Source organism: Echinops telfairi, unplaced genomic scaffold (genome assembly GCF_000313985.2).
Source record: "Echinops telfairi isolate 266 unplaced genomic scaffold, ASM31398v2 ScPeMD7_7470;HRSCAF=8508, whole genome shotgun sequence".
NCBI classification, from domain to species: Eukaryota; Metazoa; Chordata; class Mammalia; order Afrosoricida; family Tenrecidae; genus Echinops; species Echinops telfairi.
Window position 1 is genome coordinate 216807 of NW_022111374.1, and position 18631 is coordinate 235437.

The 18631-nt window shown below is 44.6% G+C and overlaps 1 protein-coding gene across 5 annotated transcripts in view; it reads right to left on the reverse strand.

The window, feature by feature from the left end:
- Nucleotides 1–7237: 7237 nt before the first annotated feature.
- The window catches only part of LOC123521144 (zinc finger protein 883-like), a 15643-nt gene continuing 4249 nt past the window's right edge, over nucleotides 7238–18631 (reverse strand). For 2 of the 5 annotated variants that reach the window (XM_045285432.1, XM_045285431.1), the window contains 4 exons: nucleotides 15653–15779; nucleotides 14574–14724; nucleotides 12156–12426; nucleotides 7238–9719 (listed from right to left, as the gene is read on the reverse strand). In XM_045285432.1, the coding sequence (XP_045141367.1) occupies nucleotides 7938–9719; nucleotides 12156–12426; nucleotides 14574–14724; nucleotides 15653–15779 (2331 nt within the window). In that variant the 3' untranslated portion in view covers nucleotides 7238–7937. The other 3 variants (XM_045285433.1, XR_006679622.1, XM_045285434.1) reach the window with 3 other exon arrangements.

An 18631-nucleotide genomic window follows, 5' to 3' on the forward strand; every position in this document is an offset into this window, starting at 1 on the left:
TCTCCCATCCTGACATGTTTCCCAACCCCCTTAAATTCTGGGTTCTCATGAGACAAGTTTTAAAAGATGTTATTTCTGAGTCAATACAATTTCTGCAATAATCAACGAGGTGACACCAAGTTGAGTTTGAAGAAGTTACTGTTTTGCTTGATTCCTCTGTGTTCTTTTGGACACACGGGCTCCTGTGTGTGTCCTGGTAAGACCAGACCCCTGAGGTTCCACGTGGCTGTGTGTTTTACAGGAGCTCATTAGTCTGTGAACACTTTGGTTAGTGGCTCAGTGCTTACACATTTCCTCCACCCTGGGGATCCAGTCGCATCTACGTAGCAGTCCACGTTGATGAGGAGCTTAGGAGAATGTGAACCTGGACAATTGTTTCCGTAAATCAAATCATTTTGAATCAGGGAGGTGTGTGAGTGGTTCATGTCCCTTTAAGTTCAAGGTGATGGGCCAGCAGTGGTTGAAGCTCTCTGATTAGCCTAATGGTTAGGGTTTCAAGTCCACGTGTTAGGATTGTGTAAGAAAAGGGCGTGTCCATGAACATCGCAGGCTGCACAACCCTCGGGAACCCGCGTCTGCTCTGACAGAATCCACTCTGTGACGTTGGGTTTTATTTTGTTTGGGGCTTAGGGGTTCTTTGACTCGTTTCTAATGGATGCCAGTGTTCTTGGCTTTCCTAGGATCGTGTCTCAGAATATGTGGGCTTTTAAAAAATTATTAAATAATCATTTTATTAGGGGCTTATATAACTCATCACAATCTGTACATACGTCATTTGTGTCCAGCATATTAGTACATATGTTGACGTCATCATTCTTACAACACCCGCTTTCCACTTGAGCCCTTGGTGTCAGCTCATTTTTCCCCTCCCTTCCCGCTCCCCCCTCCCCCCTCCCCCTGATAATTTATAAATTATTATTTTATCACATCTTACCCTATCCAACGTCTCCCTCACCTACTTCTCCACTGTCCGTCCCCCAGGGAGGAGGCCGTATGTAGACCTTGTCATCTGTTCCCCCTTTCTCCCTTATCTTCCCTCCACCCTCCCGCTATCGCCACTCTCTCCACTGGTCCTCGGGGGTTCATCTGTCCTGGGTTCACTGTAGAATATGTGGGCTTTGACAATAACACTTTAATAAGGCTTATAGGTAGAAGCTACATAATCTCGCATCAACTTGCAAAGGGGTGGAGTCTAGCAAATGATGACCTCATTTGCAGGCACCACAGACATAAATAGCTCCCTGGAGGCCAGATACAGATAGACACTGTGCTTATATACCTGTTAACAAGACCCATGAAGACCCATCATGGAACCAGAGCCCTGGAGTTGGAGAAGACCCACGCCAGCGCTGAGATGCTTCCACCGCCACTGGATCCACAAAACTTTCCCCCCACTGGCCTGTAATCCTTCTGCATTCGGCTTCATTGCATGTGTTGCGTGAGTCTGAAGAGGACTTTATAGATTGGTATTGGACAGATGGACTGATATCAGACTTAGGGACGTGATCTGGGCTGGGCTGGGATCTTTTCTCAATATTCAATTGCTATTTTAGATAAAGCGCGTTCTTACACACATATGATGTCTAAGAATTTGTTTCTGATGTCAACCCAGACGAACACGGCGTCATCCATGGCTGGTCTAAGCTGTATGGTAAAGTGATAGCCTGGATGAGAAGGGAAAGCAGGTAAATCCTCTCTGATCATAATTCTGGGTTCTGGAAAACCGACTCTGGTGCGTGAAGCATCACAGTTTTGAGATATAAGCAATCTTTTTTTAAATATAAACAAATCTTAATGCACTTTCTCATGACTGAAGCCAGTCCTTCCAATAACCCCATAAAAGGACTGCCCTGAAGGACGTATCGCTCGTGCATCTGACCTCCATGCCTGAAGGTTATCTTTAGAAAACGGGCAATCACAGTCTATAGCACAGCAACCGTATGATGTAGCAAACCTTCTGAGGTCTCCTGCTGATGCCCATCATTGATTGCTCCTCTGCGGGGGGCGGGGGGGGGGGGGGGGGGGAGGGTGCTCTTGGGTGTCCAAGGTCAACTAGCACTTAGCTCAAGATGATGACTCACCTCATTGCTCATTTATTATGTTACCTGTGTATGATATTACCCCCTGAGTATGCTACCTGTATGCAGAATGACATGCGTGCCTTTTGAAAGATCTGTAAGCCCCGTTATATCCACCCACTGGGAAATACATTCACTCTCTTGGTTCAGAACTAGGGATAAGGAGCCCCCGGGTCCCCTTTGTCTGTCTTTTTTTTTTTCATTGTCACTAAAACTTGCTCCTAAGGACATGTTAGGCCATTGGAGGCCCGTCTGCCGACACTCAGTTGGTACCTTTTGTCATTCACAGGAGCGACATCTTTTAGTTAGGAAAGTTTTCTACTTGATTATATGAGGCGCTTTTCTGGGAACCTGTTCTGAAGGACACCATTCAATAACTAAAGGAGAAATACTGTGGCCCCATGTGGCAGAGAGGGTAGGTTCTCGAGAGAAACAAAATAACTGAAGCTTGTGTGTCTGCTTGTGTGCGTGTGTGCACGATACACTCAGGGAGGAGATGGCTTTGCAGTTGTAGAGTCTAAGCCAGTTCCCTGTCTTTAGGTGTAAACCTGGAGGTTTGCTCAGACATATGCTTGAAACCACAATCATCCAATCAGGTGTCATGCTGCTCGGTTTCCATGTGCACGAAGCCACAATCAACCAATCAGGTGTCATGCTGCTTGGTTTCCATGTAAACGAACCCAGGGTTGTCAGGTGCGATTGCAGACCTGCTGAGGGATGCTCTGAAGAAGCTAACGGCTCTCCAAACCAGGAGGCCCCTGACTCAAGTCCCTACAAGTGAGATCAGGTGATGATGATTGGGTTAATCTGGACTGACTACAGAAACAAATTCATACACACTCGTGTGTAAGAGAGAACTTGATATCAAAGATCAATGGTACATTAAGAAAACATTCCAGGCAAGTCCATAAGTCCAATATTAGCCCATATGTTGATACTAGTCCATAAATTCCTTTTTAGGCTCATGCAGCCATGCAATGATGCCGAATGCAGGTAGATCACAGGCCAGTGGGTGGAAAGTCTTGTGGATCCAGTGGTGGTAAGAAGTATCTCAGCTCTGGTGTGGGTCTCCACGTGGCTGCTCCAGGGCTCTGGCTGCATCAGCCTGTCTCCGTGTGGCTTGTCCACAGGAATATCTTGCAAGGAGTGAATCTGTGACCTGCTTCCAACGAGCTATTTATCACCTTAGCGCCTCCCAATGAGGTCATCAGGCTGCGACCTGATTGACAGGCTAGACTCCACCCCTTCCCTCTTCAGTCTCAAATTGATGACAGATGATGTAAACACCATAATGATCCCGATGTGAGACCCAGGTTCTGAAAAATGCAGGAGAAATTTACTAGAACATCTGGTTATGTTAGATGTTGGTCATAAACCTGAGGAGACCACCATTCAATTGTTTGTCCTGTATAGCAGATCTCATCTGCTATCTTTTTTAACCCATCCTATAATTTTTCTAGCTTTTGTTACATTCTGCAACCTTCTGCATTAATGCGTTTTACTGTTTAGTTGCTGTTTTGTTCCATTAAAAAAAATAGTTATTTTCTTTCTATGTAAGTCAGGAGAGAGATCTGTATGTTCAGCAACTACATTATGACTTTCTTAGGGTTATGACCGGGGAGCTGGGAGAAAACGGTGAGCTACTAATAGATACAAGAATGAATGTTCTAAAAGTGATTGGCATGATGGACATACCAACTCTCTTGAATATAAACACTGAATTTCAGGATATATGAATTATGAGTGAAACTATAAAACAAAAACTCACCTGTGAAGTCCAAAACAAAATCAGTCTCCAGACCCTTAGCTGACCACTCTTCCTTGGATGTGGCTGGCCCAGCAGATCCCAACAAAAAGTTTAGCTGAACCTACTTCTGAAGACACCCTAAGGAGTCTGGGACAGCTATTACTGATAACTAGTCTGCACCTTGCAGAGGTCACAGACATATCTAAACAGGTGTGTGCTTTCTTTGAAGACATCAGTGCCATATGAACTGGACCACTCACTAGTAGCAATACTATTGGGTGTAGCCTATCAAACCATTAGCCGTTAAGAAGCTGGGCCAATCCCTGCGTGCTATGCTTGAAGAGTCACCTGACACGAAAGTGAAAAACAGGGAAGTAAAATGCAAACAATTGCTAATTTGCATAGAAAAAGCTGAAGGTTTGTTGTTGTTTTTTGGTAGAATTCTGCAGGTTACACGAGAAAGCCTTGACAAGGATTCCTCTGGAGAGGAGGCTGAGGTCATGAGGGGAACAAAAAGACTTTTTACCTGCATTATCCGAACAAGCATTTTTTAAAATCACTGTTACCTATTTCCCTTTGTAAACATATAATAAAATACGTGGGATTTTCTTACAGTACAGTACACAATTGAGGATATGTACTATTTTGTTAAACGTGCCCAACAGACAGATGACTGAGTCTCAATATGATAAAGATGTTTCAGTGTATCTGGAATGGTCACTAGATGGTTATGAAGTTCCAAAAAGTACACTGTACACCACAGGTACCCACAATTACTTGGCCGCCGCCCTGTTTTGGAAAAAACACACCAACTGACCCCTTTAACTAGCGGCCTGAGGTGACCTGCCAAAATGGATCGCTACTCACTCGAGCCAGAAAACCCTACAAAATCCAGTAAATCAAGAGGGTTGGACCTCCGGGTCCACTTCAAGAACACTCGTGAAACTGCCCAGGCCATCAAAGGCATGCACATCCGGAAAGCCATCAAATACTTGAAAGACGTCGCTCTGCAGAAGCAGTGTGTGCCTTTCCGACGCTACAATGGTGGTGTTGGTACTGTTTCCCCGAAAATAAGAGTGTCTTATATTAATTTTTGCTCCCAAAGATGCGCTAGGTCTTATTTTCAGGGGATGTCTTATTTTACCATGAAGAATACAGTACACATTTATTGTTTTATTAAAAGAGACCTCGCACGTCCTGTCTGCTCCTGCTGCGCTGTGGCCAACAGTGAGCTGTGTTGCGGCGCCTGCTGCTACGGTCCAGAGTCCAGAGTTACGGTAGCTTTGGGGGGGCCTTATTTTCGGGGGGTGGCTTATATTTCAGCGAGAGGCAAAACTGTAAGCAGGTCTTATTCTCAGGGGATGTCTTACTTTCAGGGAAATGGTAATTTGCCCAGGCCAAACAGTGGGGTTGGACCCAGGGTTGGTGGCCCAAAAAGTGTGCTGAATTTTTGCTTCACATGCTTAAAAATGCAGAAAGTAATGCTGAACTGAAGGGTTAGATGTGGATTCTCTGGTTATTGAGCACATCCAGGTGAACAAATCTCCCAAGATAAGCCGCCAGACTTACAGAGCTCATGGTTGGATCAATCCATACGTGAGTCCCCCTGCCACACTGACATGATCATGACTGAGAAGGAACAAATCGTTCCCAAACCAGAAGAGGAGGTTGCACAGAAGAAAAAGATTTCCCAGAAGAAACTGAAGAAGCAAAAACTCATGGCTTGGGAATAAATTAAGCTTAAAATAATAATAACAGTTAAAGCAGTAAAAAAACAAATCCGATCACTCCTTCATAATTAAAAACTTTAAAACTGTAGCCCATAATCTGAGATAAAGTGTCGGTATCTGCTCTTACAGCTCCTTGGAAGGGGTGGTACGACCCACTTTGTGAGTCTGGGTGGACTAGAGAAACAAATTCAGACACTCATATGTGTGTAAAAAAAGAGCTTTATATACAAGAGCAGTTGAATATTGAGAAAACATCCCAGCCCAGTCCAGATCAAGTCCATAAATCCGATATTAGTCTGATACCAGTCTATAAATTCCACTTCAGACTCACGCAACACATGCAATAACGCCAAATGCAGAAAGATCACAGGCTAGTGGGTGGAAAGTCTTGTGGATTTAGTGGTGGTAGAAGCATCTCAGCGCTGGCATGGGTCTCCACGTGGCTCCTCCAGCTCCATCAGTGTAGCTCCATGTGGCTTGTCAACAGGAAAATGAAGCCGAGTGTGTCTGGCCTCCAGTGAGCTATTTATCTCCTTAGCGGCCCCCAAATGAGGTCATCAAGCTGCGACCTGATTCACAGGCTAAACTCCACCCCTTCACTCTTAAGAGTCTCAAGTGGACACTAGATTATGTAACACCAGAGTATGTAATATCTGATAACTGATATTAGAATGTAAGATGTACCTAAAGGTATGATTTACATACCCATTTGATCTAAAGACAGATTTAAGAAAGGAACACCTTCGTAACCCAAGGACCAGGTGAGACAAGCGCAGTGCAATTCCTGTCCCCTGAATGGAGCAAGCCAAGGGCCTAGAGACTCCAGGCTAACGTGCAGAACAGCCTGTCTGCAGGAGCTTAACTGGGGCAGCTAGGTTTGCTAACCCACGTAGCTCGAGTTGAGTGTCTTCAAGCTGAGACTTCTCACACAGTGGAGTGCTCTTTGGGCATTTAAAGCAGCTCTGCAATGTTGCTTGGTGCCAGGCTGAGTCTGTGCGTGAAGAAGGCAAGGCAGTGGGCAGGGTTAGAAGACGTAGTGGTCTACTCAACCCCAAGGGGTGTTATGAAATCAAAGAATTGACCTAGAACTACTCCCAAAGGTATTATTTTATTTGTATCTGGGGGTTCAGAGACAGGGATGTAGCACTGCTTCTTTCTGCACGTGGCCAGCTGAACAGGAAAGTTTCTCATGAAGGGGATCCTTTTGGTTTCTCATATATTGGTAGTGAGCTGGGCTACCAAGACCATCAACACTGTGATACTAGCACACCCAAAACTCCCCAAACCCAGATACGGCGGAAGGAGCATTCCCAATGCCTCAGCCTAGGCTGGAACACCCTAGCTATCTGTGAAAGCAGGGTGTCTCATCTACATGAGCAAAAGAACACCTGGGGAATGTTTGCTTAGCTGCAGCCTAGGCATTTAAGGAGTGTTTATTTCGGGTTCCCACAGAGACAGTTCTGACCAAATAGCTGATTTCTGAGCATTGCTGATGCTTCACTGTAACATGTTAACTTCTGTCACGAACCCTGTAATCTTGTTTTGCCTGTGAGTTGTTTGTAGACATGCCATGAATTTTAAAACCCAGCTGGGAGTGGTGTGGAAATGGCAGTTTGTATCAAAATCGGTAAAAGACAGTTGCTAGGAGAGGCAGGTACAAGGTCTACATCACAGAAATCAGACGTGGTCGATCATAAGTTTAATTCTCCTTTCAAACTGAGAGGTCAGAAACCACCCCCACATTTTTACAAGTAGGAAAATGATAGAGGGAAATACATTAACATTGAAATAAAACAATAACGGTTTTCCACCAAATGCAAGGTGGCTGTATTTCATTTTATGAAAAATAACGTCAACAAAAATCTCCAAAAATATGAAGCCAAGTTTATTCAAGACTACTACCTGGAAACTTATTTGTTACAAACAAAATCTAAGAAAGCCACGCGCAAACACAGATGTGGACACGAGACTGTCATTTGGTCAAAGCACAAACATTAAACCCCGTTCCCTTTAGACGGCATTGCTATTATAGACAGTAGTAGCCCGCACCTCAACGAGAATCCGTTCCAGAAGGAGTGTTAACACACGATGCGGTCAAGTTTCGAATCAATTTTTCCCAGAAGAAATAACTGAAAACGGATTCATCTGTTCTTGACTCTGCCTTTTTATACCCCAATCTCGTCTATTTTTATACAAAATATGACACATACATTTGAAAGTAAAGAAGTTCAGAGTTAAATAATAGAACTTACATAAGAAACACATTAAGAAAGTTTTTAACAACTACAAGATGACCCATGATTGATGGGGATCTGGATCTCTGGACATGAGTATGGGAGAGTCATTGTTTGGATGGGGAATCCCCTTCCATAAAATCAACTGTTAGCTGCTTTTCAGGAGTTTTTCCCCCCTTCTTTGCCTTTTTTCACTAGCACGTGGCTGGCCTTCTCTAAAATAGAAAAATCTGTCTGCTGTGGTCTGCTGTTGGCGTTTCCTTAGCTGTTTTCTAAAAGGGTTTACTAAATTATCCTCAACAATATCGATGACACGGTTAACCAGTTCCTTATCATGGTGATTCTTTTCCAAAAATTCCTGGACTCTCTCCCAATGAAGCAGCATTTCTTTGATTTCTGAAGAGGCTGACTCTCTCTTGATCTCCTTCTCTCCAGACGGCTCCTCAGCCAACACCTGCTGCTGCTGCTCTTGAAGCTCCTGAAGTTCCTCCGTTGTGAGTTCAGGGCTATGCTCTTCAATCAGCTCCTCAATATCATCAGCACTGACCTCCAAACCCATGGACTTGGCCACAGAAACAATGTCCTCCACATCTGGGTCAGGCAGAGAAAGGGGCTCAGCTTCAGAGTCAGCTTCCAGCTGACTAGGGGCACCGAGACCGTCAAAGTCCCTAAGAAGAACCCCATCAGGCCAAAGATTTCTCCACGCTGTTCTCAGAGTCCCCTTAGAGACGCCTCCCCAGGCTTTGTTTATGAGTCTAACACAGCTCAAAATATGGAAATGCTCCTTCCAGAAACCAGCCAAGGTTAGGCCAGTTTTCCTGGTCACTTCAAAACACCTCTGGAACAATGCCTTCGTGTACAATTTCTTGAAATTAGAAATAACCTGCTGGCCCATGGGCTGTATGAGGGAGGTGGTTCTGGGTGGCAAAATTTTTATTTTCAGCCAGCTAAATTCCTCTGCTAACCCACATTCCATGTCTGGGGGATGGGCAGGGGCACTGTCTAAAACGAGAACTGCCCTGAGTGGCCAATCGTGTTCCTCAAGGTATTTTTTGACACTGGGGGCAAAAACTTCACAAACCCACTCCCTGAAAATCCTCCTGGTGACCCACGCCCTGGCATTCGACTTCCACATCACATTTAACTCGCTCTTCACAACGTCATGCTTCTTAAAAACCCGAGGATTTTCGGAGTGGTAGACCAACAGAGGCTTTATTTTCAAATCGCCACTTGCATTTGCACACAGCAACAAAGTGAGCCTGTCTTTCAACGGTTTGTGGCCTGGCGATTTCTTTTCCTCTGTGGTAATATAGGTCCTCTTTGGCATTCTCTTCCAAAAGAGCCCGGTCTCATCGCAATTAAAGATTTGATTTGGCATAAAGCCATTTTTGTCCACGAACTGCTGGAAATCCTTCACGTAGTTTTCTGCAGCTTTACCGTCAGCATTTCCTGCCGCCCTCCGTGGTGCAACAACAGGAATGCCACTTCTTCTCTTAAACCTATCAAACCAGCCCCTACTGGCCAAAAACCCATGCTCGGGACCAGTACTTGAGCCGGGTTTGTTTTTCAGAAGATCAGCATGCAAGGACCGAGCCTTAGCACAAATGGCAGCCTTGGGAATACTATCCCCAGCAAGTTGTTTCTCATTTATCCAAACCAACAGCAGTTTTTCCACTTCATCGATTAAGGGAGGCCTCTGTTTTGTCAAACTCGTAACCCCCTTGGCAACACTAGCACTTTTTATTGCCTCTTTGTGCTTTAAGAACGTACTGATGGTGGATCTTGGCAAGTTAAACCGGGACGCTAAATCAGTCACACGGATGCCTCTTTCGTACTTTTCAATAATCTCTTTCTTCAGTTCAATTGTGGTCCTTACCGTTTTCCTTTTCTGCGTGTCTGCAATGGCTTTCTTAGGACCCATGTTTTTTATCTAAAAACAGTACAAAAAGTCACAAAAACTGAGAAGATGATAGCAAAACGCTTGGAACACAGCCGCAAAAGGTTTAAACAACACGCACTAATGACGCCAACTAATGCCCCATGACGGAAACATGAACCGCTTTTATTTACAAAAATCACATGCGTCGGGTCGGATTCCTGTTTTGTTCGAGCGCCGAGGCAAAATTTCCTCGACATTTTGCATCAAGTACTGATGTGGTTGAGCACCGGGGTTCTATTGTAAAAATCTCCGAAAGTATGAAAACACATTTGTTCAAGACTGTTCCCTCTGACCTTCTTTGTTCCAACCAAAATCTGAGAAAGCAACGAACACACACTGATGTGGACAACCCATGGTCACAACGAGACGGTCATTTGGCCAAAAGGCAAAAATTAAATGTCTTTTCCTTTAGAAGATATATCATACTCTCAGAAAAACTATTTTTCCTCAGAAATGTTCATAATTTGAATTTTGATAGTCCATCACACACACCAAGAAGAGGGCAAGCCCACTGACTTTTAGCAGGTTCCAACTCCAAGGGCCCTTGTAGGACAGAGCGGAAATGCTAGAGTTTCTGAGTCTGTACATTTTGACGAGGGAAGTTTCAATGAGCAGCCAATTGTGTGGTTAACAGCCTAACAGCTTAAAAAAAATGGGGAACCCATTTCCTCAAAATTATCACAGTAATGTTTTAAAATCTCACTTTAGACTTAATCTCCCCATTGTGAATCATTAATACGTACAATGAAGCTTAGGAAATTCCTCAAGTCTTTTTCGTGGTCTTTAGATTCATAAGGCAGCATCTACAGCACGAGATCTTAAATGTACAGAGAGATCTGAGGCAGGCCCAAAGGCTTTCCTACTTTTCCGTGTGTAATACCTCCCTTCGTTGTGAATTCTTTTATGTGTGCTGAGGGTTGTGGACTGACTAAAGGCTTTCCCACATTCCTTACATTCATAAGGCTTCTCCCCGCTGTGAATTCTTTTGTGTGCGGTGAGGTTTGAGGACCGACTAAAGGCTTTTCCGCACAACTTACATTGGTAGGGCCTCTCTCCGGTGTGAGTTCTTCCATGCTTTTTGAGGGCGGAAGAATCACCAAAGGCTTTCCCGCAATCCTGACAGGCATAAGGCTTCTCGCCAGTGTGTGCTCTTACGTGTGAAGTAAAGTACGAGGAGCTAAATGTTTTCCCACACTCCTTACACTCAAAAGGCCTCTCTCCACTGTGAATTCTTTTATGAGCCTTGAGGGCTGACACCCGAAAGAAGGCTTTCCCACATTCCTGACACTCATAAGGCCTCTCTCCAGTGTGGCTTCTTATGTGTTTAGTACGAGCTGAAGAATCACTAAACGCTTTCGCACACTGGTCACAAACGTAAGGCTTCTCTCCGCTGTGTGTCCTCATGTGTTTTTTGAGGGCTGAAGAATCGCTAAAGGCTTTTCCACATTCTTGACACGCATAAGGTTTCTCTCCACTGTGAGTCCTCATGTGCCCAGAGAGACAATAGGGACTACTAAAGGCTTTCCCACATTCCCGACATTCATAAGGCCTCTCTCCGGTGTGACTTCTTCTATGAGTTGTTAGGTGTAACAAACGACTAAACACTTTCCCACATTCCTGACAGTCATAAGGCCGCTCTCCGGTGTGAGTTTTCCTATGCGCAGTCAGGTTGGAAGCGTGTCTAAACACTTTCTCACACTGTTTACATTTATAAGGCCTCTCTCCACTGTGAGTTCGGATGTGGCCGGAGAGGCAGCGGGAACTCCTGAAGGATTTCCCACATTCCTTACACGCGTAAGGCTTCTCTCCGCTGTGAATTCTTCTGTGCGTCGTGAGGTTTAACAAACGACTGAAGGCTTTCCCACACTCCTCACATTCAAAAGGCCTCTCCCCAGTGTGAGTTTTCCTGTGAGCATTTAGGTTTGAAGGGTGGCTGAAGCCTTTCCCACATTCCTTACACACGTAAGGCCTCTCTCCAGTGTGCGTCTTTGTATGTGTAGTGAGGTGGGACAAGCGACTGAAGCCTTTCCCACACTCCTTACACTCATAAGGCCTCTCTCCGGTGTGTATTCTTATATGCTTAGTACGAGCGGAGGAATCACTAAAGGCTTTCCCACACTGGTCACATACATAAGGCCTCTCTCCACTGTGAGTTCTTTTATGTTTAGTAAGGCCTGAGGAATCACTAAAGGCTTTCCCACATACCCCACACTTATAAGGCTTATCCCTCTTGCTAAACATTTTCCGCAAAATAAGGCATGAAGAGCTACCAGTTTCACAATAATCTTTATATTCACACTTCTGACCTCTGAGATCCGTCCAAAAGGAGGAGAAACTATAGGTATCTTTCGCACAATCAACACATTGAGGGCATTTCTCACCAGTGAACGTTGTCACAGAATTCCAAATACAGTTCTTACCACATACCTGACATGGAATGGATGTCTTTTTATTAAGAGTTTTACAGGGAACACTGCAGTTTTCTCCACATCCATCACACCAACGATGGCATCCAGCGCGAGCTATGGTTTGATGTTTATGTGTAGAGCAATCCAGAAAATCTGCTGATTCCTGGCTTTCAAAATTACTTTCTTCCAGAGGATTTCTTTGCGTAACAGTGAAGTCTGGAATTCGACCGAAAGTTTTCCCAAACTGGTTGCCTTCATTACTTTCACAAAGGTTCTCGACTGCGTGATTTCTGTTAAAAAATATGTAACGTGGCGTTGGAAAGAAATCTGCTCCCATTTCAACATCACGAAACACAGTTCTTACCCTGACCAGTCTCACGGTTCACAGTATCAGCCATCTACCGAAAATAAGACAGTGTCTTATATTAACTTTTGCTCCCAAAGATGCGCTAGGTCTTATTTTCAGGGGATATCTTATTTTTCCATGAAGAAGAATACGGTACACATCTATTGTTTTATTGAGAGACCTCACACTTCCTGTCTGCTCTGGCTGCGCTGCGGCCAACAGTGAGCTGTGCGGCCCCGACTGCTGTTACGGCCCAGAGTCCAGAGGTACGGTAGCTTTGGGGGGGAGGGGGTGTTTTCAGGGAGGTCTTATTTTTGGGGGATGCCGTATATTTCAGTGAGGCAAAACTGTAAGTAGGTCTTATTTTCAGGGGATGTCTAACTTTCGGGAAACAGGGTAGTTCTTAACCTGACCTGTCTCACCGTCCATAGTATCAGCCATCTAGCAAAAATACTAATATCACTGTTGCTGTTCTCTGAGGCTATCTGGTCACCATGTTCACGTGAAACATGTTTTCAACACTCAATTGTTTTACTCCTAGTTATGAAAATCATGTAAGGCAAAACTTCTCTTAATTCATAATGAAACATTTCCAAACCAAACTCACTGCCATTACTTTGGTTATGACTTATAGCCCCTGTGAGTTTCTGAGACTGTAAATCTTTATGGGAGTAGAAAGCCTCATCTTTTTCCCTTGGAGAGGCTAGTGATTTTGAACTGTTGCCCTTGGGGTTTGCAGCCCAACTCGTTACTACTATTCTAGTAGAGAGCCTAATTTTACACTTATGTTTATTCTTATAAAAATACAGAGCAGCTTCAACGAGATTATGGGAAAATAGAATGGAAAGACAATGGAAATTTTTGATGAACTTTTAGAAACCTCTAATAAATATACTGGTTGATATATTAGTATTCAGCAGGCCTTTCAGCCAGTTTGTAATACTTCAGCAATTGACATCGTAAATGAGGGTAGTAAAGGTAATGCTTCATAAGTAAGTCTGTGCCCTGACATACCCTTTTCCCCCGAAAGTAAGGCATCCCCCCAAAATAAGACCTACTTACAGTTTTGCCTCTCGGTGAAACAAAAGGCATCCCCCCGAAAATAAGGTCTCCCCTAAAATAAGACCCCCCGAAGCTACCATAACTCTGGACTCTGGACCGTAGCGGTGGGTGCCAGTGTGCAGCTCACTGTAGGCCACAGTGCAGCCGGAGCAGACAAGAAGTGCGAGGTCTCTTTTAATAAAACAATAAACAATAAATGTGTACCGTACTCTTCTTCATGGAAAAATAAGACATCCCCTGAAAATAAGACCTAGTGCATCTTTGGGAGCTAAAATTAATATAAGACACTTTCTTATTTTGGGGGAAACAGGGTGGTTATACCCATGTAGGAAACAGAGGTGAACTGCTTAGAGATGGCAGAAGATGGAATCATTTTGAATATGTTCTTTTCCACAATCCTAAGCAATCTCTTGAAACGTTCAGCATCCACGCAGGAAGTGGACTATTAGAAAAAAATACTGGAAAAGGCACATCCAACTGCTATCTTCAACTGGGGGCACAGCTTCAGCGTTTCTTACACAGGTGAGACTAACACTAGAATATTGATTTCTGTTTTAAATATATGCAGCACACTGTTAATAAACCCTATTTTAACATTACCAAGTTTTTACCCTGACCAGTCTCATGTTTCAGAGTATGCAAAATGTGCACCTTATTTAATTCAGCAATTCCTAGTTCAATAGCAACCATTTCAAAGTGCAAGTATGTACACATATGTATGTGCGTGTTATCGTCACAAAAACAGCATTTTTTAAAAGATCATTTTATTGAATAATAAATTTTTTAAAATGTTGCATTTAACTATATCTCAATAAACTTATGGTTAAAAATATAAAAAGAAAGAGACCATTTTATTGGGGGCTCTTACAACGCTTATAACAAATACATACATCAATTGTATCATGCATATTTGTACATATGTTGCCAAAATTCTTTTCTACTCATTTACTTTCTATTGGGCCCTGCTATCTGTTCCTCTTCCCCCACCCCAACCCTAACCTTAGCTCTTTCTACTAGTATGACACTCACCTGAAATCTATCCCCTCACTTTTACGTTGATCTTTAACAGCAAGTGATTCCCAGGTTGCTCCCAACACAGGGGACCAGGTGTTATTCTCCACGGACTGGACCGTTACACGTTCACTGGACGACTTGGCTCCTTCATTACGGTTTTGAGAGGCTTCACCCAGTGATTCAGGTTGAGGCATACACCGTGAAACAAAGAGAACCAGATGATCAGGGAAATGAAGGCTGATGTAAAAGGAGAAAGGCTTGGGCAAATTTCCAAGTGTCAGCACTTCAGGAAGGGCTAAAAAGCTAGTCGGAAACACTTTCTTAAGGATTGAGAGAGATAATAACACACACAGGTGTGGTTGGAGAAGCAATTTAAAAAACACTAGCTATAAAGTAAACAGAACATTGAAAAAAGGAAGGGAATTCCCATGACCACGGGTGTGAGAGGACTTGCCAAAATCAGGAAAATAAGGAGCTCAAGTGTCTGTGAGGTGGTATCCTCAACCCACAAGAGGCCTTTTCTAGCTAATTCCAAAGTCATTTCCTCCACGCAGTCTTCGAAGAATTCTTGCTTTCCCAGTGTTTCTTGACAGTGTCCCTGGGTGGGTTCTATATCTACTGTGCTCAGACTTTTCCCTTGTTCCTCTGGGAAAACACACGTGTGGAACTGACAGGTTGGTCATGATGAAATGGCAGTGGGGGAGACAGGGTAGAAAAGCGAACGTTATTTTGACCCTGAGCCAACACCTCCCTCTTCCAGGCCTCTGAAGACGGACAGGTGTGAGTTTACTTGCAGCAAGATAAGTACCTAAAATTTGCAGTCAAATACTACAGCTCTGTTCAAAGTCTCAAACCAACAAACCTCGCAGGGGCCCCAAGCCTATGCGTACCCTACCAAACATTAAACCGTTAGGAGAGCTTTATGCTCAGAAAAAAAAAATTAAGACGCCAGGACCCATGAGCTCTGAAGACTAAGGGATCACACCACGTTAACAATGTGTTCCCACTTCCTTAGCACAAATTCTACAGCAACGTCGATGAGGGAAATCCTTTCGCTTAGTAAACACATTTTTTAAATGGACAGGCATTCTTACCTACTGACGCCAGGTTTGCCAATGTCTCCGTCATCACATCTCTGTAGAGTTTCCTCTCAGCAGGATGCAGCAGAGCCCACTCCTCCTGGCTGAAGACGATGGATACATCCTCAACAACCACCGAGTCCTAAAACAGCCCACACAGCCTGGATCAGCAAGGGCACATGCACCTTAATGAGGCTGGAGGCCGGGCGACACTGAGAATTCACAGGGACGGACACAAGGTCCAGTGTTCAATCCTGATCTACTCTAAGGCATCGTCATCAACCACATCCATTCGTTAAAGAACACGGACTTTCTCATGTATTCTATTGTCTCTCCCAGACTTCCAACAATCATTAAACTATATGCTTTCCATGATTGGACTACAAACAACTCCAATCGCAGTGGGGGGACAGAGTTGGTTCGCGGACCCTGCAGACAACAGAATGAAACACTGTAGCGACATACCGTGTCGATAAAAAAAGGGCATTCCTTTTAAAATTTTTTACTCATTTCAATAGAAGAGCTTTCCTGCTAGCCCTCTACTTGACCAAGCACGATGTCTCCCCCAAAGACTGGCATCTCCTGACAACACGTCCAAAGCATGTGAAATGGAAGCTTGCCATCCTTGCCCCTCAGGGGCTGTGCTTTCCCCAAAGCAGATCGTCTGTTCTCTCAGCACCCGATGACGCTTTCCACAGGCCTCACTCACACCACCATTTGTTACAGGTCGGCCAACGAATTTTCAGAGTCAATGTTCTGTCACGCTCTTCTCTGTCTCGTTCATAGAGAAAAAGAATAATGAGCCTAATTGTGACCAGGAATATGCAAACCCTAATCACCCCCACAACCCGCATTGTTTTGAAACGTCAAGCAAACTGTATAACAATCAGCCCTCTCAGTCTTACACACACACACACACACACACACACACACACACCCTAATCACCCCCACAACCCTCATTGTTTCGAAACATCAAGCAAACTGTGCAACAATCAGCCCTCTGTCTTTCACACACACACTCTCTCTCTCTCTCTCTCTCGATAAGACTACAAAGAATAGAACCTTTTCGGAAACTTGAGGAGGAAGCCCCTACGTTTACTGACTGAAACAGGAATCACATCTTCCCTATGCTGAGCGTGTAACACAGTGGAAGTACCATCATATTACACACGTACGTTTCACTGCTTTGCAAATGTTTTGCTATACACACACGTTTGTCCACAAAACATTTAACTTGTTAGGTAGAAGTGGAAAGAGTTATCTGCTAATTGGCCCAGGAAGCCTAGGAAACAGATCTGCACACCAGCCCTGTAATGCAGTGGTTCTCAACCTTCTTAACCCGCGACCCTTTAACACAGTTCCTCATGTTTGGTGACCCCCCAACCATTAAAATTACTTTCATTGCTACTCCATCACTGTCATTTTCCTAGTGTGATGAATCACCATGTCAATATCTGATAGGCAGGATGTATTTTCATTGTTACAAAGGGAACATAAAGCATCGTGATTCATCGCAAAAACAATATGTCGTGATAGACTGTGAAATATTTTTTTCTAATGACAAATAAATGAAGTTTTGTCTTGAAGCACGGTGTCGCATGGGTACTCAGAGGTGGGCGGGCCCACCTGGAGACGGATAGAGGAGCGGTGTCTCGGTTCCCAAGACCATGGAAATAGGTATTTTCCGATGGTCCTAGGCGACCCCTGTGAAAGGGTCTTTCAGTCCCCAAAGGGGTCGCAACCCACAGGTTGAGAACCGCTGCCCTGGACTCCTCTCCCCACATTCTCTCGCGCCTGCAGTCCCTGGAGGTGCACACGGCTACCTGAGCCCGCGGAGAGCCCTGGCCCGGAAGAGTGGCCTGTGTACATGCCGTTGCTGGGAGGTGGTTCTGACCCACAGCCACTCTGCACACAACAGAATCGGACACCGCCGGGTCCTGTGCCATCCTTACCATCTCTCCGACGTCTGAGAGCACACTGGCAGCCACTGTGCCGCTCCATTTCATGCAACCCCTTCCTCTTTTCCCGCTGCCTACTTTACCAGCATGATCTCTTCCCCCGCGAACCGGTCTCTCCAAATAACATGCCCCAAGGACAGGGCAGAAAGCCTTGCCTGCCTTGCTTCTAAGGAGCATTCTGGGTGTACTTCTCCCAAGACAGATGTGTCTGTCCCTTTGACGGACCCTGGTGCTTCCAGTTTTCTTCGCCAATTTATCACAATTCAAATGCCTCGTTTATTCCCCGGCCTTCCTCATTCAATGCCCAACTTTCACCTTAGTCCTCGAAGTGACGCCCATACTTTTCAACGCTGTACAGAGATCTTGTGCACCAGACGCACCCAAGGCAACGTATTGCTTGATCTCTCGACTGCTGCTTCTGCGTGAGGGTTACATGTGGATCTAAGAAAGACCAGACCTTGACGAATTTGATCTTTATCTATCATGTGAGAAGGGGCGGTCTATTAGCTTCCTCTTGAGTCGGGAGACAACAGGCTGGTCAACTACAGTGTGGTGTGCCAAGACACACAGCTTTAAATTAGGAAACTGTCACCTCTCAGGGAAAGGGTGCAGCTAGCTGTCTGACTCATCTCTTATTGATCCTGGTGTCTCAGCAAACTCTGAGTTAAGAGCCAGAACACAGGTCTTTTTCACCATAGTGGCCCCGATTGCATATTTTAAAATCATCATCCATTCTCACATTCACTCCACAAGGCAGCACACAAAGAGAAGGGTTCCTGTCCCGAGCAGCTGTGATTTGTAAACGGCTGTGCAAAGGTTTCCACACACGACCTCGTGTGTATTTCAAGATTCCCAGAGTCCCTTGATTTTAACTAGTCCCCACAGGAGGCCATGGGCTGGACGACGTACATGCACAGGATAAACTGCCTATACAGTGACCCTCGTTTATCGCGGTTAATCGGTTCTAGACCCTACCGTGATAAATGAAATTCCGCGAAGTAGGATTCCTTATTTGTAAATCAAATATTTTCGTAG